Source organism: Apteryx mantelli, chromosome 22, assembly GCF_036417845.1.
Source record: "Apteryx mantelli isolate bAptMan1 chromosome 22, bAptMan1.hap1, whole genome shotgun sequence".
Lineage (NCBI taxonomy): Eukaryota > Metazoa > Chordata > Aves > Apterygiformes > Apterygidae > Apteryx > Apteryx mantelli.
Window position 1 is genome coordinate 9,798,445 of NC_089999.1, and position 17,115 is coordinate 9,815,559.

At 46.6% G+C, this 17,115-nt stretch overlaps 1 protein-coding gene across 2 annotated transcripts in view; it reads left to right on the plus strand.

The window, feature by feature from the left end:
• The window catches only part of TAOK1 (TAO kinase 1), a 68,124-nt gene extending 56,859 nt beyond the window's left edge, over window positions 1-11,265 (plus strand). For both annotated transcript variants that reach the window (XM_067309800.1, XM_067309801.1), the window contains exons 18-20: window positions 3,613-3,825; window positions 4,921-5,103; window positions 8,232-11,265. In XM_067309800.1, coding sequence (XP_067165901.1) covers window positions 3,613-3,825; window positions 4,921-5,103; window positions 8,232-8,693 — 858 coding nt within the window. In that variant the 3' untranslated portion in view covers window positions 8,694-11,265. The remainder of the gene's footprint in view (window positions 1-3,612; window positions 3,826-4,920; window positions 5,104-8,231) is intronic.
• The last annotated feature ends 5,850 nt before the right edge of the window (window positions 11,266-17,115 follow it).

Below are 17,115 nucleotides of genomic sequence, written 5' to 3' on the forward strand. Positions count from 1 at the left end.
TTGCAGTGCATGTGGATCCAAGGTATTTTGAAGCTTGCTAATTTGAAGAGGTATCTAATTCTGTAGTTAATATGTTCTTAGAGAAGTGTCATGTTTGTCAAGCTGTGTGACTGCAGCCCTACAAGCACCGTATGTATGAACTGTAGCAATGGTGATCAGGGTTGCAGTGTAGTATAGGCAGGCTCTAACAACACCATTCCATCATTTAATTTGAAAAGCGTACTGTTCTCAGCAATGTGCCGTCCTTTTTGTGTTACTTTAAAATGCATTTAATCTTTGCAGTGCCCTTTTTCCGTCTTCCTCCTACACCGTTTTCTGATCATCTTCTCCCCACACGCACAAGAAGATAATCTGTCTTTCTGTGAAGAAGCAGTGTTTTGGGTGTGGGCCTTTTTTAAGGCTTTGTGTTGCCATGTGCATCAAAGTGAAATGCACTGTCTGTCTTGGCTAGCACACCTCGTTACTTTTTGTATTAATGTGATATGCCAGCAGATGTGGGGGGAGAGATACCAACCAATTGCAGCATCCTCAGGAAGAGCAAGATACCAACACTGACCTTTGCTGTGTTGTGCTCCCATGGGTTTCTCACGCTGCCCTTGCCACTGGTGGCTGACCAGAACTATAGGGCCTCTGTAATTGAGGCTCTTAGTGTTTTCATTGTAAGCCTTCACTTCATCGAAAGAAGTCCAGTGGTTTATTCTGAAGTGTCTGAGAGTGGAGTATAAGGCCTTTCACATAGCTGCCGGGTACGTTTCCTTTGAGGAGGCAGCCGCCTTCTCTCCACCCAGTGTTCAGCTGTGCCAGTAACAAAATGAGTGGATGGCATACTGAGCATGGGGTTTTCTATTGTTCTAGGTCTTCCTGCTTCGTGATATTTCCATCTGACTTAGTTTGCACCACCTGCAAGCTATCTTCTTACAGAGATTGTCTGGAAAGTAACCAACCGAAAATAGAATTGCAGCAAGAGTAAAATGTGTAGTTTGTCAATATTAGAATAATACTAAACAGTGAAAAACCTAGCTTGTGAGTACCAGGGACCATCTGATCACTGCTGAGAATCTCCAAGGATATAATGTATAAATAGCTGGTGACTTCACAAAGAAGCTGCACTGCGCTCTGAGCTGAATAAAACTGAAGCAGCTGCATTAGGTTGATCCTTCCGAGATTAGCATGAATGAGATCTGCCTCCCCAAGGTGATGTGATGCAAACACGAGTGGGCAGCATGTCTCTATTCATTCCCTTGCTGGCAGCAGGGACAGTGAAATCGGAGGTCTGCCCAGGCTGTACAGTTTTGGCTCCCCTCTCACCTTTGCAGACTATTCGGCCCCCTTCCCCTTTGCAGTGGGGAGAGGGCTGGAGCATTTTGGTGAGGAGCATGGAAAGCTTGCACTTCGCCTTGCGTGGCTGCTCTGCGATTAGCGAAGGATTTCAGGCTTGAGCTGTCAATCTAGCACCTCCGCGTACACACAGTGCTAATAATGCAGCCTGCTGGACAATCGCTCAGTTTGTAGTACAATCCCCTATTTATTGAGACTGTTCCCTAGTATTAACTCTTTCTCTTGCTTCTGACTAACGCAGGCAAGTGCTCTTATTTGACTAGATAATTTAACTATTTGCTTAGTTTCTCTCTGCAGCAGTATTTGCCTTGGAGAGCACAGGTTTCAGGCTTTCCCTTTGTTTTTAATGAAGTCCTTTGTCCTGAAAGCGGTTTTTAATGGTCAGTATCTGTTGCAATTATTACAGCACTGGAAGGAATGAGGACTAGAATTCACCCTTCGGTGAAAACAGCTCTGTTATTATTTTGTGTTTTAATTGTGATGCAAATACCCTCTTGCTGGTATTTCACAATGCTAGGTCAAAATGATCTTGTCAGAAGTCTGACTGGAAACCTTACCCCTCCCTTCTGTTTCCTGTTGTTGAAGCCTTTGGATTGGAAGGCTGTAAACAGAGGTCTGGTGTCCAAGTGAAACTTCACAGAAAGTGAGGACAAAATAGATCGTTAGTGTTTTGCTATGACCAGATCCTTGATGTGAGCATGCAACCTGTGGATGTTTCCCTTAGGGACGGGGAGAAACAACCTTAAAGTTTTCCTGGAGGAAAATAACTTTCTGTGAATTTAGAAAGGGTAAAAGTGATGTCTTCCTCTCCATGATGGTATGTTTTGGTTGAATCAAAACCATCTCTGTCCGGTCTTCTGCATCAGTTTAGCAAAAACAAATTGTTTGTTTATGCAACAAAGCATGTTGACATCTAAATTGGGCTGGATATATTGTCTGATCGCTCTCAATCTTTATAGGTAGCTGCAAGTGCTGTGCTTATCACCTACCCTGCTGAGCCTTGAGTTAGTGCCAGGAGCACTCAGTGGAGGAGCTGACGGGAGACATGCACATATCTGCTTTGCTGGTTCAGAACCCAGAGTTCTTCCAAGCTATTCAAGGAACAGGAATCTGTTCCTATACTTGTTGCTTGTCCCCAGCACTTCAGGATTTGACCATGGTGGTTGACAGTATAAATGGCCCAGACTGTACTGACTGTGCTGATGTGTCTGGCTCTGCTTTTTGCCTTTTTTTTTTTTTTTTTTTTCTTTCCCATGGGAAACTTAACTATCCATCATTTAACCACCATCACTCATCACTTCTGGATTTTGCTTAGTTAGAAGTATCCCAGCCAGTCCTCATGTAGAAAGATGCAGGGAACTCTAGAGAAGCTTCCTTTTCAGGATCTTAAAACACTTTGTAGATCTTAACCCTTATAAAGCTGCTCTGGGGGCCAGTAGGATAGGTGAAAGAAAGAATGAGTTTATCCAAGGTGATACAGCAAAGTGGATGGCAACTCCAGGTACCTTTTCCAGGATTAATGTCTCAGTCCTGTGCGCAGTCACAAAATCATGTCTCTAAACAATACAGAGATGCTAGCAAGTGCAAAGGGAAAAATCAGTCTCCAGTAAGCCTCCAATGGGACTGGGGAATTGTTTTGTTTGCTAAGCTAGCGTGCTGCTAGTGTTGCTTGTGGTGCACCTCTTCAGATGTCTAATCTTTCCAAGCCATTTTTGAGTATCCTTATGAAAATCAAACTCTTAATATCAGAGGGTTAGAACATCCTTCATTCATGAAAACCTTAATGGAAAAAGTGTTGCCCTTTTTCCCTGTCCCTTCCATGTACCAGATCTGCTTCTTTTTATAACATTAAGTGCTCTTCATATATATGTGCCATACAAGCACCACCATGTGTGAATATGGCTTTCAGTGCTAATAAATATTAGTCCTATCCCTCAAGAACTTTTCTTGAAAAGCAACACCCAGGACTGGATCCAGTCCAGTGACAAATGTGAGGCTCTTTGTGTAGAGACAGCTGTATTTAGGCTGGAGCTTTGTTATAAAAGTGTCTGTATTGTAATTGTTTTGCACAGTAGCAGTGTCAAAGCAGCTGCAGCGGTAGTCGTTGCCTCTTGTGTATTTTGCTTCCCTCCTTGCACTGTAGATGTTAATATACATTTGTGGATTCTTGAACTCATATCCTTAATGTAATCCTAAATATCCATTTGAATGGATATTTCTCCCATTTGAAATGTGCTGTTTTTCTTTTTGTTTGTGTCCCCTCCATCTTTCCAGTCAAAAGAACTACAGATAAAGAAGCAGTTTCAGGATACGTGCAAGATCCAAACCAGACAGTACAAAGCACTGAGAAACCATCTGCTGGAGACCACGCCAAAGAGTGAACATAAAGCTGTCCTCAAACGGCTCAAGGAGGAGCAGACCCGGAAGCTGGCTATCCTGGCTGAGCAGTATGATCACAGCATTAATGAAATGCTCTCTACACAAGCTGTGAGTCGCCTCCCAGGGACCCAGGGTTCCTCAGCCAAATGGGGATGTTTACATTTTAACCAGTCTGTATCCTGATAGCCCAGGGTATCTGCTTCCGTGCTGCATACGCCATGCACAGCACAGTCCTCTGTATTTAAAAAGCAGCGTTCCAATTCATAGGAAAGAAGTATTACCCACGTCAGGCAGGTTGAAACTGAAGCCGCTGTTGCGGAGATGCAAGATGATGCATCTGTGTGGCCAAAGGACTGCTTTTGCATGAAGTCTGGCAATGTGAAAGCTCCTGTTAGAGCTTCATTAAATAACGTGCAGGCTGCTGTCTAAGTCACTGAGGTTTTGAGTTTTCAATGATAGCAACCAAAGCATGTCTCACTGGTGGAAGATGCTCAGTGAGTCATGGAGGAGTTCAGACTTTTGATTGTAAATCTGAAATAACGTTAAAACTGGTGCGAAAGTTCTGTAAACTCTCCTTTAAGGAATGACTCCATGAGCAATGCTTTGAGTCCCTGCTACAATGAATGTACAATTTTCTTTGCACTTCTTGCACATTGCATCCTGCACACATCACTCTGTGCACAAATTTAACACTGTGAGGCAGGGTAGCTGGCTTAATTTATGTATGGGAAGTTTAAAAGTTCAGTATCATGTTGCTTACAGGCTTCTAAGTTTGTCATTTTATTCTTTCATCCTAAGTCCACGATTGGCAGGGATATGGACTTAAGTCTCCCACATACAGGAGATTGGTTAATCCAGTTGAACAGAGGACAGGAGAGCTTTTCTTTCTTTAAACTTTGCCCCTAATGAAAAGGAGAGCTGTGAATGCTACCACTTCCAGCAGTCTGGTCTTTGCAGTATGGATCATGATTCCTCAGGCACCACTGCTCAGCAGCATCACTTGCATCAGCGCTGTGGGCTCACTGTCACCGGTCTTTGTCACTATAGGTTCTCTGTTCAGTGAAACTAAGTACAATAGAGGCCAATTGTATTGCTAAGAAAACAAAGTCCCATCCCATTCTCTTCCCCTCCCCGCAGTCCTCCCCCAGAGTGTCATGAGTGGTTACCCCATAGTGAAATGTCTCTATTGTCTGCCTTTCCCAGCTGCGTTTGGATGAAGCACAGGAAGCAGAGTGCCAGGTTTTGAAGATGCAGCTGCAGCAGGAATTGGAGCTGCTGAATGCATATCAGAGTAAAATCAAGATGCAGGCAGAAGCCCAGCATGATCGGGAGCTGCGTGACCTTGAGCAGAGGGTATCCCTCCGCCGGGCCCTCCTTGAGCAGAAGGTAAAACGGGCAGGAGAGCATCATTAGCACTGTCCTTGTTTCAGATCTTAATTTGCACCATGCTCATCAGCAGAGAGAGAAATTGCTCTTACCCTGTTGCGTATAGCAACATAGATCATTTCGATATTGGACTTTCCAGGATGATAGCTCAGTGACACATAGGATGGTTGAGCTGGCAGAAAGTTTAGCCTTTGTGAGCTGCTTCCGGCTGCTTTTGAAGCCCTGCCTGCTGGAGGAAGTCGTGCCTCTCTGGGCAGAAGGGAAAGTGAACTGTTCTTTCAGTCCCTGAGCTGCAGATTGACTTCCCCAGTTTGTTAGAGGACAGACAACAACCCAAAACTAAGGGGTTTTTTGTTTTAATTTCCATGGTATCAGCAGTAGGTAGCTTGAGATTAAAAAAGGCAGAATGCATTAGGATGAATTTGTGATTTGAGGCCCTGTATTTTATGGCAATACAGTTTTTATTTTACTGCGGCTCTGTTCCATTTGTCAGTCTGTGGACACTGAGCTGTAGTTTTCCAGTGAAATGACATTTAAGTTGTGGAAAAGCTTATGTCTGCACTATTGTTCTAAGCAAATTGAAGCAGCCAGACACACAGGCATGGAACCTGCTGCTCCCTAGATTTCAACTTGAATTGACTACGTGTATTTAAGGGCTTTCCTGTTGGAGCATGCTTTCCTATCCAGTGCCAGACACGTGGTGTGTGTAGAAATGTGTGCGAGTGGCCTACACAAAACAGGGGAAGGGTAATGCACTAGTCTGTGAAAGGAAATGCACAGTCAGCATTCCTCCTACGAGTTTTTCCCCTCTTGATTTGCCCTGTGGGTGCCAGCCGTCACTGTTCACATGACAGTTCCAAACTTTTTGATGCTGATCAGCGATTATTAAATTATGACAATTACTCTGTGGCCTCAAGGTTCTTCACACTTACTTCCCCCAGAGGCTACCAGATGAATGCTTAGCTGGTAGAGGTGCCTCATCAGAATAAAACTGCTCCACCTCATGGTCAGCAGAGAAAGCACCTCTGAGAAGACAGCACAGTCCTATTGCACTTTGGTCTCTTACAGAAAGTTGAAACTCTGGAAGCAATTTAATTTGTGAAAACAAGATTCCCCTGTGGCACTCAAGGGTGTTATACCTGTATTTAAACCCCAGCTCTAGGTTGGTCTGGTTCTATTATTTTGTTCCCATCCAGGAGAGGACGGCTCCCATCCCAGCCCTGCATTTGAATATATATTTATGCTGGGTCTGCATTGCCCTCTGCTGGCATGATCTAACAGGAGCTCTGAGAAGAAGTATGCCATAGCAAGCCTACTGCTGGCCGTTGCTCCGTGTCTGTGGGATCAGCTTGTGTTACACTGGACATAATGCTGTGTTAAAAGCTGAAGTGAGGCCAGTGGCTTAAGGAAACACACATCAGCCAATAATAATGTTGTGTAAATCTTTCAGTGTGAGCTGGGATCAGAGTCTCTGGGCATAGGAGGCCCCTGCAAATCAACTTTAGGCATCTTTTTGCAGCAGTGTTTGGTTGTTGTTGTTGTTATTTAAGTTTTTGTATGCTGAGTGTCCCTGGCTGTTGATAATGAGTTTAGCCTATTGCAGGTTTCAATGTGATTACTGCCTTAGAATAGCAAAAAATTGGATAGTCCTTCAGCTTCCATAGGCTGGAGTCTTTACTTAGAAATATATGTAGTACTCGTGCATTGCAACTCACCAAGTCATGGGCCACTGGTTTTCTACTGGGATTACAGTTACTTAGTGGCAGCTCAAGGGAAAACATTGCACTACCTGTATGCACAGGTAGATGTGCTTTCCAGTCGCTAGGGTCTGGGGTTTTTTGGTTTTGTTTTGGAAGAGTTAACAATTGCAAGTATTCTGGTGTGGGTAGCTCAGCGATGTCACCTGGTATTTGCGTATGTGTGCTAACTGAAGCTGTCTGGCAGCCAGAGGAAGGTCAGGTGCGTGCACAAGATGAACCTCTGAATTTATATGCGCAAACATATATATAGCCTATGGCAAGGTCAGTCTCTGATACTCAACAATAAACCAGATTCCAGATGTCAGTGTGTGCATAGGACTCTGCTTCTTTTTCAGTGTAGCGCTTTTTATTTTTGATGGTGCCCTTCACCATAGTGACTCAACGAGCATACGTGTCTCTGACTTAGGCTAAGGAGGGAGTAGCCAGCCCCATCAATGGGCAGTTTTTAAGTTTTACTGAGGCACTTGTACATGTTATACCCTGATTCTGTATTGCTCATGTTGCAACGGTAATGAGCATGTCCCAAGAGTGTCTTTAAAAGACTTTAGATTTACTCATTTCTTTCCCACGCGCCTCTGACACCTCATCTTCAGAGTCCTGCATCCTGAGGTCATTCCTAAGTGATGTTATTTTAATGCAGTGCATTAGGTATATCTTTCTGTGAAGTTCAGTCACACTAAGTCCTGTTTGTTATGTTGTCACAAAGACTGAAAATTATGTGCAGCTTCACATACTGGACACTAGTTTTGAAAGGAAAGGAGAAATTCTTCTTAGATAGTAATATTGGAAGAAACAAGTGCAGAATTTTAAAGAGCTAACATTAGAGAAAGCACCTTCTTCCTACTCTGTCATTTCCGAGCCAGCTGACCACTGCGCAGCTTTCAGCAAGAGTAAGCAAGGCTGCTCTGTGGACAATCAGTATTGCTCTCCCAGCACTAAGAAACAGCAAGTGAATAAGACAGTTTCTGAAAGCCCCAAATGGCTCAGGAGATGACTCACACTGGAGCAGATTGTTTCCTAAATTCCAGATGAAATCACTTTGCATATTCCCTGACTAAGGCAATAGAATGCTTACAAGTACAGTGCTCTCTCCAGTGCCTTCAGTACAGACCAAGACAACCTTTTGGCCGTGTGGTTGCTGACAGCAGGGGAGATGCTAATGAACTAAGTTAGTCTTGGCCATTGCTTTTAATCCTTTTCCTCAGATCGTGTTTTGAGGGACACCTTATTGAGATTCAGTCTTTTGTAGAAACATGGGGAGAAGGTTCCCCCCGTTAACTTGCTGTTACAAGTCCTTCAGAGGCTTGAGGCCATGCCTGCAAAGAAGTCCTGCTGCTACAGAATGTCTTTTTCTTTTTCCCTTCCCAGATTGAGGAGGAGATGCTGGCGTTGCAGAACGAGCGTACCGAACGGATACGAAGCCTGCTGGAGCGTCAAGCTCGCGAGATCGAAGCCTTTGACTCAGAAAGCATGAGGCTAGGTTTTAGTAATATGGTTCTTTCTAATCTCTCCCCCGAGGCGTTCAGTCACAGCTACCCGGGAGCTTCTGGCTGGTCCCACAATCCTACTGGGGGCGCAGGACCTCACTGGGGTCATCCCATGGGTGGCCCACCACAAGCTTGGGGCCATCCAATGCAAGGTGGACCTCAGCCATGGGGTCACCCCTCGGGGCCCATGCAGGGGGTACCTCGAGGTAGTGCTATAGGGGTCCGCAACAGCCCCCAGGCTCTGAGGCGGACAGCTTCTGGGGGACGGACGGAACAGGGCATGAGCAGGAGCACAAGTGTTACTTCACAAATATCCAATGGTTCACACATGTCTTATACATAACTTAAACAATAACTGAGGGTGGCAATTCCACTGGAGCTGTCTGCCAACAGAAACTGCCTACAGACACCAGCCCAGCAGCCTCCTCAGTGCGGTGCTGACGTGTGGAAGCTGGGTGCACATGGAATATTGTATTCATTTTGTAAAGCATTATGTTTTGTGTTTACTAACTGGGATGTCATAGTATTTGGCTGCAGGGTTGGGAGGGTTGGTTTTTGTTTGTTTGTCTGTTTGTTTTTACTTTTTGGAGGGGACTTGGGAGGGCATCTGAGAAATATATGCAATTAGTCAGAAGAGTTGGCTGGTGATTGTCACACTGACGTGACAGCAGGGCCTCAGGCTGCCGTTGTCATGCCATCCATAGGAAGTCTGAGCGAGAGTGGAGACCTCCTTCCATGTCCATAAATTTCTAACTGCCACCCTGCAAAAACCAGGTGAGCTGCCTTTAAACCAACATCCAAGGGAGGAACAGCTGGATCTTCTGTTCCATTTTTATTTGTCATTAAATTGGATACATTTCTAGGGTATTGCCTCTGCCAAGAGGCATTTTCAGAGACTTGTAGGTGAGAAAGAAGGGTGAGAAGAGAGGCCAAGAGACACCAGGGCTCAGCAGGGCCCTGCAGCCCAAGTGCCCACTCCGTGGTGTTTAAGAAGTGACGTTCTCTCAGAAGGCACTGGTCAGCTTCCCGAGAACTGCATGGGTAAACCTGTCTGGAGGGAACAGGCTAGAAATGTTCAAAGCTGTTTTCCTGCTTTGGCACTCCCTGACTGTGCTGCTGTTAGCTCAGATGAGGTTGGGCAGAGGAGCATAAGTAATGCACTTGTATAGCTAATACTGTGACATCTCATTTTAGCTAAGCATCAGAATAATTCTTGGAGCCCAGCATAGTCCTTTTTGCTCCATTCAGAAATGTTAGATTTTCAGCCAATCAATCTCAAATGCCAGAGGTATTTTGAAGAATGCCATAGTTGCAAAATGCCATTGATCGGGTTTTTCATTATTACACTACATCCACCAATTTATTACCTTTTTGGCTTGTTGCAATTTCCTGTTTACATGTAGAGTGTAGCCAACTGTTTAAATGTTTAGTTGCCACAGTGTACCAGGAGGAGCTGAGCCAATGACTCTTTCCCAGCTGATGACTAACCCAAATCACCACTGTAGATCTTGCTGCATGTGAGGCTCCTTTTTTATTATTTTGGTTGCTGCAATATTTTACAACTTTTACAGTCCCTTGAGATGCTGTGATTGTTTGGCAGCATGTCACACCATGCGAGAAGGCACTACTTCCGGAGGCTCCTTGGAGCTGCTGTACTACTGAAAGGAAGCAAAGGTGGTTGTGAAATCAATCCAGTGATAAAGGGTCGGGGAGTCCAATGACTTTGTGGCACAGTGTCATCCCTTAGTGCTGGGAATTGGAGATACCCCCATGCTCTCGTGGCAGCGTGTTCTGCGTCAGCCAGCACTGTGGGGTTAGGAGAAGAGCAGGTAGATGAAGTTTGGCTTGAGGCAAAGATTTCTGTCTTGGGGACTGACCAGCCAGGGTTCTTTGTAAATGTTTTTCCTTGCACACTAATCATCTTGAAGAAAACACTAGCTGCTAACTCTAGGATTTGCCTTTAATATGTTTATAGGGCTCAAAAGCAAGGTTTTCCGAATGTGTTTGTCCATGTGACATATTTATATAGTAAATGCTCTAGTCTCGCTGCTGTTCAGTACTCTCAACACGGCGATGTTTTTTCATTAGCTAAATTAACATCCACTCCCAATCCTTAACTCTCTGCCAATGTCTGGTGAATCCAAGTGGGATTTCCAGCACTTTGGCATAACATATCACTAATCAAAGATGGAAACAATACCAAAATCTGTTTGAGCAGCCCCTTAGTAAGGAGCTTTGTAGTATTAACAGTTCATGGAAGCTTGGGATGAGGCAGTGGTCCCAAGGAGGGGGTTGGTTTGGTTGCCCCCTGTGGCAAGCGATGACCGTGGATTGTCCTATTCCTTCTTCAGCTATGTTTTTTTTTTTTTTAATGTGGAATTGGATTTTGGGGGTCATTCTTTTGCATTGCAACATTGTTGAAATGCAGCAAAACCGATTTAGGAAAGGTACCTATATTTTCCTGGGTTTAGAAGAAAAGAAAAAAAAAAAAAGAAATGAAAATCCCCAAACCCCAAATTGTATTGGAATTTACAATGCGAGTGTGGAGGGTGTGCCCAGAGCGTGGTGCTAACACAATGTTTTGCAGTTCAGCTCCTCAATCACAAACAGCAGCAGCAACAGCAGGGACAGGCTGTACCTGCGAGTTCAGTGGGTTCATTCTTTTGCTTCTGTTATGGTTTGAATTTGGTCAAAGTCTCTGGCTTAAATTGAGCTACTTCAACAGAATTCTCTCAACCCATCTCTGTGTAATGTCAAGCATGACTGAATGCTGAATCCAAATGATGGCTATCCCATATTGGCTTTTTTGTATTCAAAAAGAATTGTGTAGTAACCATTTTTACATGTATATCATGTGCAGACCTGGACTATTCCAACAAGTTAATATTTTAATTAAAATAGTTTGCAAAAACTGATTCAGATCAACTGGTCTAAATGTGTGTGTCCCTGTGTGTACCTGTGGGAAGGAAAGATGTCCTAAATAAGCCTGATCTCAAGAGAAAGCAGGTGTAGCCAGAGACTCAAGATCAGGTTGTACATTGGAGGTATAGGAGGAGGTCATTGGTGTTGAGAATTTTGATATATCTCAAATATATTTGTGAGATATATGAACAACTGTAAAATATGCTAGAGAGAAGCAAACACTTTCTGAATCAGTTTGCAAACTCTGTTTTAAAAAGTAAGACAAATTACTCCATATTGTACTTGTCGCAGTCATGCCCTAAACTTGGTTTTAAAAATATTGTAATCCGTAAATTGTGGAAACTACTCCAGTACCTCAGCAAAGATGTTTTTACATCTTCTGTGTTAATAACTTAACACTGGGGAAATTCTTCTGTATGGACTACTCTGCAAATTTTGTTGCAGTATTTTCAGATCACCAGCTTGACACCTAAAATCTGTTATTCTGTGATTATTTTTCTTTCCCCTTTGCAAACACCTGAAGTTCTGATGAAGTTTAGCCCAGAGATATAAAACCAGAGGAGCCAGCATTTTCACCTCTTTATCTGATTTGGAATTCTTTTGATTTTATTTAATTAAAATGAGCGAAAGGGACCATGTTTTTCTTGTTCTCCGTGGTCCCAGGGAGTCAGCAGCCACCTCTCCCATCCATGTTGAATGTTTTGTGCTTTGTTCCTCGGATGCAGCATTGAAATGGAGGTCAGCTCTCTTTCACCTGCATTCGGTCCAAGCCTGCGAGCCTCAAAGGGGTTGAAGTTGTGGTACGATACCAAGGTTTCCACAGAAAATTCCCTGCAGCCATTCCTTGCCTGGCTTGGGAACAGGCTGGCTTCACCCTGTATCCCGTTCATCCCTCACATTTCAGAAGAATGTGCCTTGCACGTTCGCTGTAACCGGTGCAGAAAGCACTATGGTAGATCCTGGAATGATGCTGTTTATTCACCCCGCAGGGAGAAGGGCCCCTTGAACTTCGGGCTGCCCTTCCACAGTGACCCTGTTTATGTGCCATTTCTTGGGAGGCAATAAATTGTATTGTACCACTGTCTACCATTACTCTGTTGAATACGCACATCTCTCTGGATATGTATATGATATCTCATTTGTATATATTTATCTACTCTACGTGTATGTGTGTGCAGCTCTGCCTGCACACGCCTCGCGCTGTGCATTTCTGTCAGGGCACTTCAGTGCTGCTGTTCTTAGCGCTCCCTCTGCTCCTGAGCTACCAGCACCGGGCGGCAGGGCTCCGCTAGGGCAAGCGCTCCCGCATCCGAGCAAAATGTGCTAGGGCTGAATACGGTGAAAAGCCCTTGCCTAAATACTGCCCTGTTAATTATAGCTTTCTTTTGTGGGGGAGTGGGAGGGTAGGATAGCTGCTCTTGGTGTGCTGTAAAGGAGAAAAGGGAGCTCAAAGGGTACCAGAAAGTCGGGAGGCAGCAGAGAAGAAAACAAGATGGTGTAGCGATAGGAAAGCACTTCAGGCAATGTGCGGATCTGCTAGAGAGGCGGTGAGTGGGCAGGTGAAGTGCTCAGCAGGCTGAGCTCAGATTCCCCAGCTGTGTCTCACCACGAAAGATCACAAGCCCAGCAAGGTCTTGGCACGCTGCACAGGCGCTAACTTTTGGCATTCCTGGGTTTAAGCTGCCGCTAACTCTGAACACTGCATCTACCTTTGTTCATGTCTAATAACTGGAACAGATTTTGTGAAAGTCTGAAAGAGAAGTGAAATGGGGAAATTTTAAAAAATGTGTGTGTATATATACATATATAAGTTTTTATATGTGTATATACACATACGCACACAGTTGTTCTGTTCTCTATTCTGCTCCCTTCCTGCTCCTCCAGCTTAGGCGTGTGGGTTTTGTTCCTTGAGCATGGTAGGTAGGGGACAGCCTTATTCTTTCCCTGGATGCCTACTTGATGTTTCTGTCCAATTCTAGTAAATCGTGCCATGGTCTTTCTCTTAGCAGAGGAGTAAAAGCCATGCTGGACAAGTGGCAGCCTTCAACCATGAGCTTCTCAAGCTGTGGAGTCCCTTTCTTTTACCCTTCTCCTTTGCCCTCTAAAGACCCCAGCATCTTAGCGAGACATTTGGCAGTTTGGGGGAGAAATGGTTCTTGGGTGCGTCAAATCACAACTGCGTATCCAGCCAGGATATTTACGCCGTGGGCAAGACCAGCATCAAAGCCCAGCCAGGCTTAAGAGCGTGCCAAACACAGGGGCTCTCTTCTTTGTGCCACTGGAAAGATGGAAGGCAATTTTCCCTCTCCCCTTCCTAAAAGTCTCTTGCGAGCTTTTTAGGAGATGCTTGGGTTTGGTTGTGACATCCTTGCCCTTTCACAAGTAGTGTCGTCTTAAACTTGCCTGTGCTCTGCCTGTGGGACTTTTCCACCCTGGCACCACGGCGTGGCGAGCCTCGAGTAGTGTGCCAAGAGCGGAGGAGTGGTGGATGCCCAGCCTGACGCTGGCTGATGTCCGTCTGCTGTGTTCGTTTCAATTTGCACTTTTATGAGTCGATTGAGCCAGAGTCTGTTGAGAAATGCGTGTAAGACAGTCCATAGGGTTGTGGGTAGCTGTTGACAGCCAAAAAGAAGCTGATAGATCTAGCGGTTGTATTAAACGTGACCCCACCAGGGAGAGAGGGAAGCAGATAACCCCGATTCCTGCCGCACGGCGGGATTCAACCAGTTGGGCCTGTGCCGTTTACTCGTCGCATCCCTCCCCTGCCCCTCGTCCGGGCCCGACCTCCCCGACTGCTGGGGAAGGAAAGGCCTTTGCCAGCTGCAGAGGGACCTAGTAAATTGGGATTTGCCAGCAAACAAGCACCTTAACCACCAAGCTGTGGGTCTCTGAATACTTGCACTTCACCTGAAGAGTCCTCTGGGGGGGTGGGAGGAAGGCAGTTTGGTACATGACCATTTGCTTTGCACCTGTCTGGTGTCCTCAAAACATCTTAAAGCCATGTTCTAGGAAAAAAAAAAACAACGCAAATAAACCCCCCCGAGATCAGTTCCCTCTCTGCTTGCTTTCTCCGAGTGCACACACTGAGTCCAGAAACCTGGAGGTAATCCGCCGAGGAGAGGCGGGAGTTACCACCGCGGATGTGAACAAAACCAGGGGTGTCGTCCGCCCCTGCCTCACCCCCTGCCCCTGCTCCCCACCCCCTGAGTACGGGTACCTCAGAACATGCACAGTTTGAATTTTTCACTGACAATTAGTTTAATTATTGTGAGTGAAAATACTGTAATTATCTGTAAATATGTAGTTAACAAATTGACCTAGTTTCTGTATTTTTTAAGTTTTTGTACTAAAATTTATAGATACAGTATGTGCCAGCTAGCAAAAAGCTACTGTAATTGCCAGATGTAGTTCAGCGTGCATCTAACCCCCGGGCGTCGTCCGAGCGGCACTAGGGAATCGTGCTCCGACGGCGCGAGCCGGGCTGCGGGAGCCGGGGTGCGGGAGCCGAGGCCGCGGGGCGGGCGGCGGGCCGTACCTTCAGCTCCCCGGCCCGCCTGGTTACCCCTGATTGCTGCCGGGGAACTTTTCCCTTGCGTTTTCCGTGCGGGCGCTGTGACGTAGTCAGTACGAGGGACGGGAGCGATGGCTCGGAGCTTTTTCTGGGGCTGAACTCACTGCGAACCGAGTTCGGTTTCTTCGCTGCAGTTTAACAGCATCTTATTACTGTGCTTTTCAAACTCTATAGAAACGAGATGTTTTCCCCTTCTGGATGCTTTTGTCTTAAACCTGAGATAATCTAAACCTACTGGAGGAAAAGATGCATTTCATTTCAGACCGTTGCCTGCTTTCAGTGCCAGGATCCCGCATTTCTATGGCAACTCGGAGCTCAGCGGAGTTTGGGAACGAGCGCGCAGTCGCTGAGCTGCAGCACGCCGCCGCCGCTTGGCGCGAGGCTGCCGGGCGCTCCGGGAGCGGCGGGTCCGGCCTCCCTCGGAGCAGCGCGGGGCGGCTGCAGGGGCCGCAGCCGGCTTGCGTTGGCGCTTCCTTCCAAAGACCCGTCGCTAAATTAGGGGTGGGTCCCCCCCGTGCCGCCCTTGCTCCTCAGCTGGTGGCAGAGGCGAGGCGGCGGGGCCAGGGCAGCTTTGCCGGGCGCCCGGGAGGCCGCGAGCGCGGGAGGCGGCTCGGCCGGGCTCTCGCGGTCGGTTTGCCGGGAGGTTCTGGGGTACGTGAGCTTTTAAGGAGTCTAGCGGCATCAGCGAGGAGAGGCGTCTGTGTGTGTACGGGTTTGGCTTCTGGCAAGCAAACCACCCCGCTTCCTTTCTTCGGCTTTTCTTTTCTCCTAACCCTCTCGGCTCTTCACCTCGCTCGCTTGGAACAGGAACATTTTTACCTGACTGAGGAAAAAAAAAAAAAACAGCTAAAACACGGGGGCAGGCTTGATGTAAATACTTAACGTTGCAAAGTGAAGTGTGTATAACCTAAAAGGCTGCAGCCGTGCGGTGACTTGTAAACGCTTCGGAAGGCTGCGTTAGCGCGTGGATCGCGAACGGGCCCGTCGGCGACGCCGTCACCACAGCGGCCCCGCGGGGCGAGCGGCTGGGGAGCGGCTGGGCTGCCTTGCCCGCGCTGGCGGTCGGACCCCCCTTGGTTTTAGTGTGTGAGAGGGTAGCGTAACGTGCGACATGAAGCTAGGAGAAGCTGTGTGAGGTGTGTATAGTGTATATTTTTTAAAAATAGCTTGCTTGTATTGTGAAGATTTTTAAAGACAAACTTGAGAATTCTAGCCTAACTATTAACACAAGTTTAACATCAGTTACCCCACTGGGTTCAGAGCCTCTTGAATGTATATTCCTTTTTGTAACCTAAATGACCTATTCTTCTACCAGTCAGCCAGACATCCTATTTATATTTTTAATTTTATATATTACTTTCCATTTGTTCTTATTATTTCCAGCATGTTTCTGGGTTTGGTTTTTGTTTGTTTGGGGTTTCGTTTTGTTTCTTTTTTGCACAAGCATTGTGTGAAGTCAAAGAAATGTTAACTCAAACCTGGTATCTTTGCAACCTGTTCCCCCCCTCCCCTTCCTCTCCTCCACCTCTGTTTTTTTTTTTCTTCCACCAACAGTTTGGGCTTTTCTGGGATGGGATGCAATGGGTGGGAGGAAGGGATGGCTGTTCCCATTTGCAGCTTCTGTGCAAATGCCAGGTCTTTTGCCAGTCCACTAAAATGCTTCACTTGTTGGTTGCTTTAAAAAAAAAAAACAAAAAGACACACAAACGAAAACGTAACCTTATCAGCCCAAAGTAGACCGTGGGGGAGGAGGGGAAGTGCACGCCTGTAGCACCACAAGTCTAGCTTCGGCTGCAAAACGAACGCACGCCTCTTCCCGAGAGCAGGGAGCTGCAAGGCAGTCGGCGCCCTGCCCGAGGCCGAGGTGCCGCTCAGCTCCGGGGAGGATTTTCCCGGGCTCGTGCTCCGAGTGCAGCCGGGCGCCTGTTCCCGCAGGTTCAGATGAGCCGTGCCGGGGAGGGCCGTGCCTCGGGCTTGCTCTTACATGTGCACCGGCGTGTGCACAGGCACCAGAGCTGCCTACTGATCACAGCAAAGCTGCTGCTGCTCTTCCTCTTCTCCTCCTCCTCCTCCCTCCCTTTCCATAAGGAAGTCCAGCTCACCACCAAGAGCTCGCCCAGCGCCAGGCCCCAGCACCGCGGCCGCTCCGGCGGCCCTTCGCTCTGGGGGATCATCCAGGTTTAGCAACGCAGCTTCAGCAAAGCCAGGCTGCTGCGGTGCCGGGAAGCGGCGCCCCGTCGTAGTGGTGTTGTGCTGCAGAGCATTAGTTAGA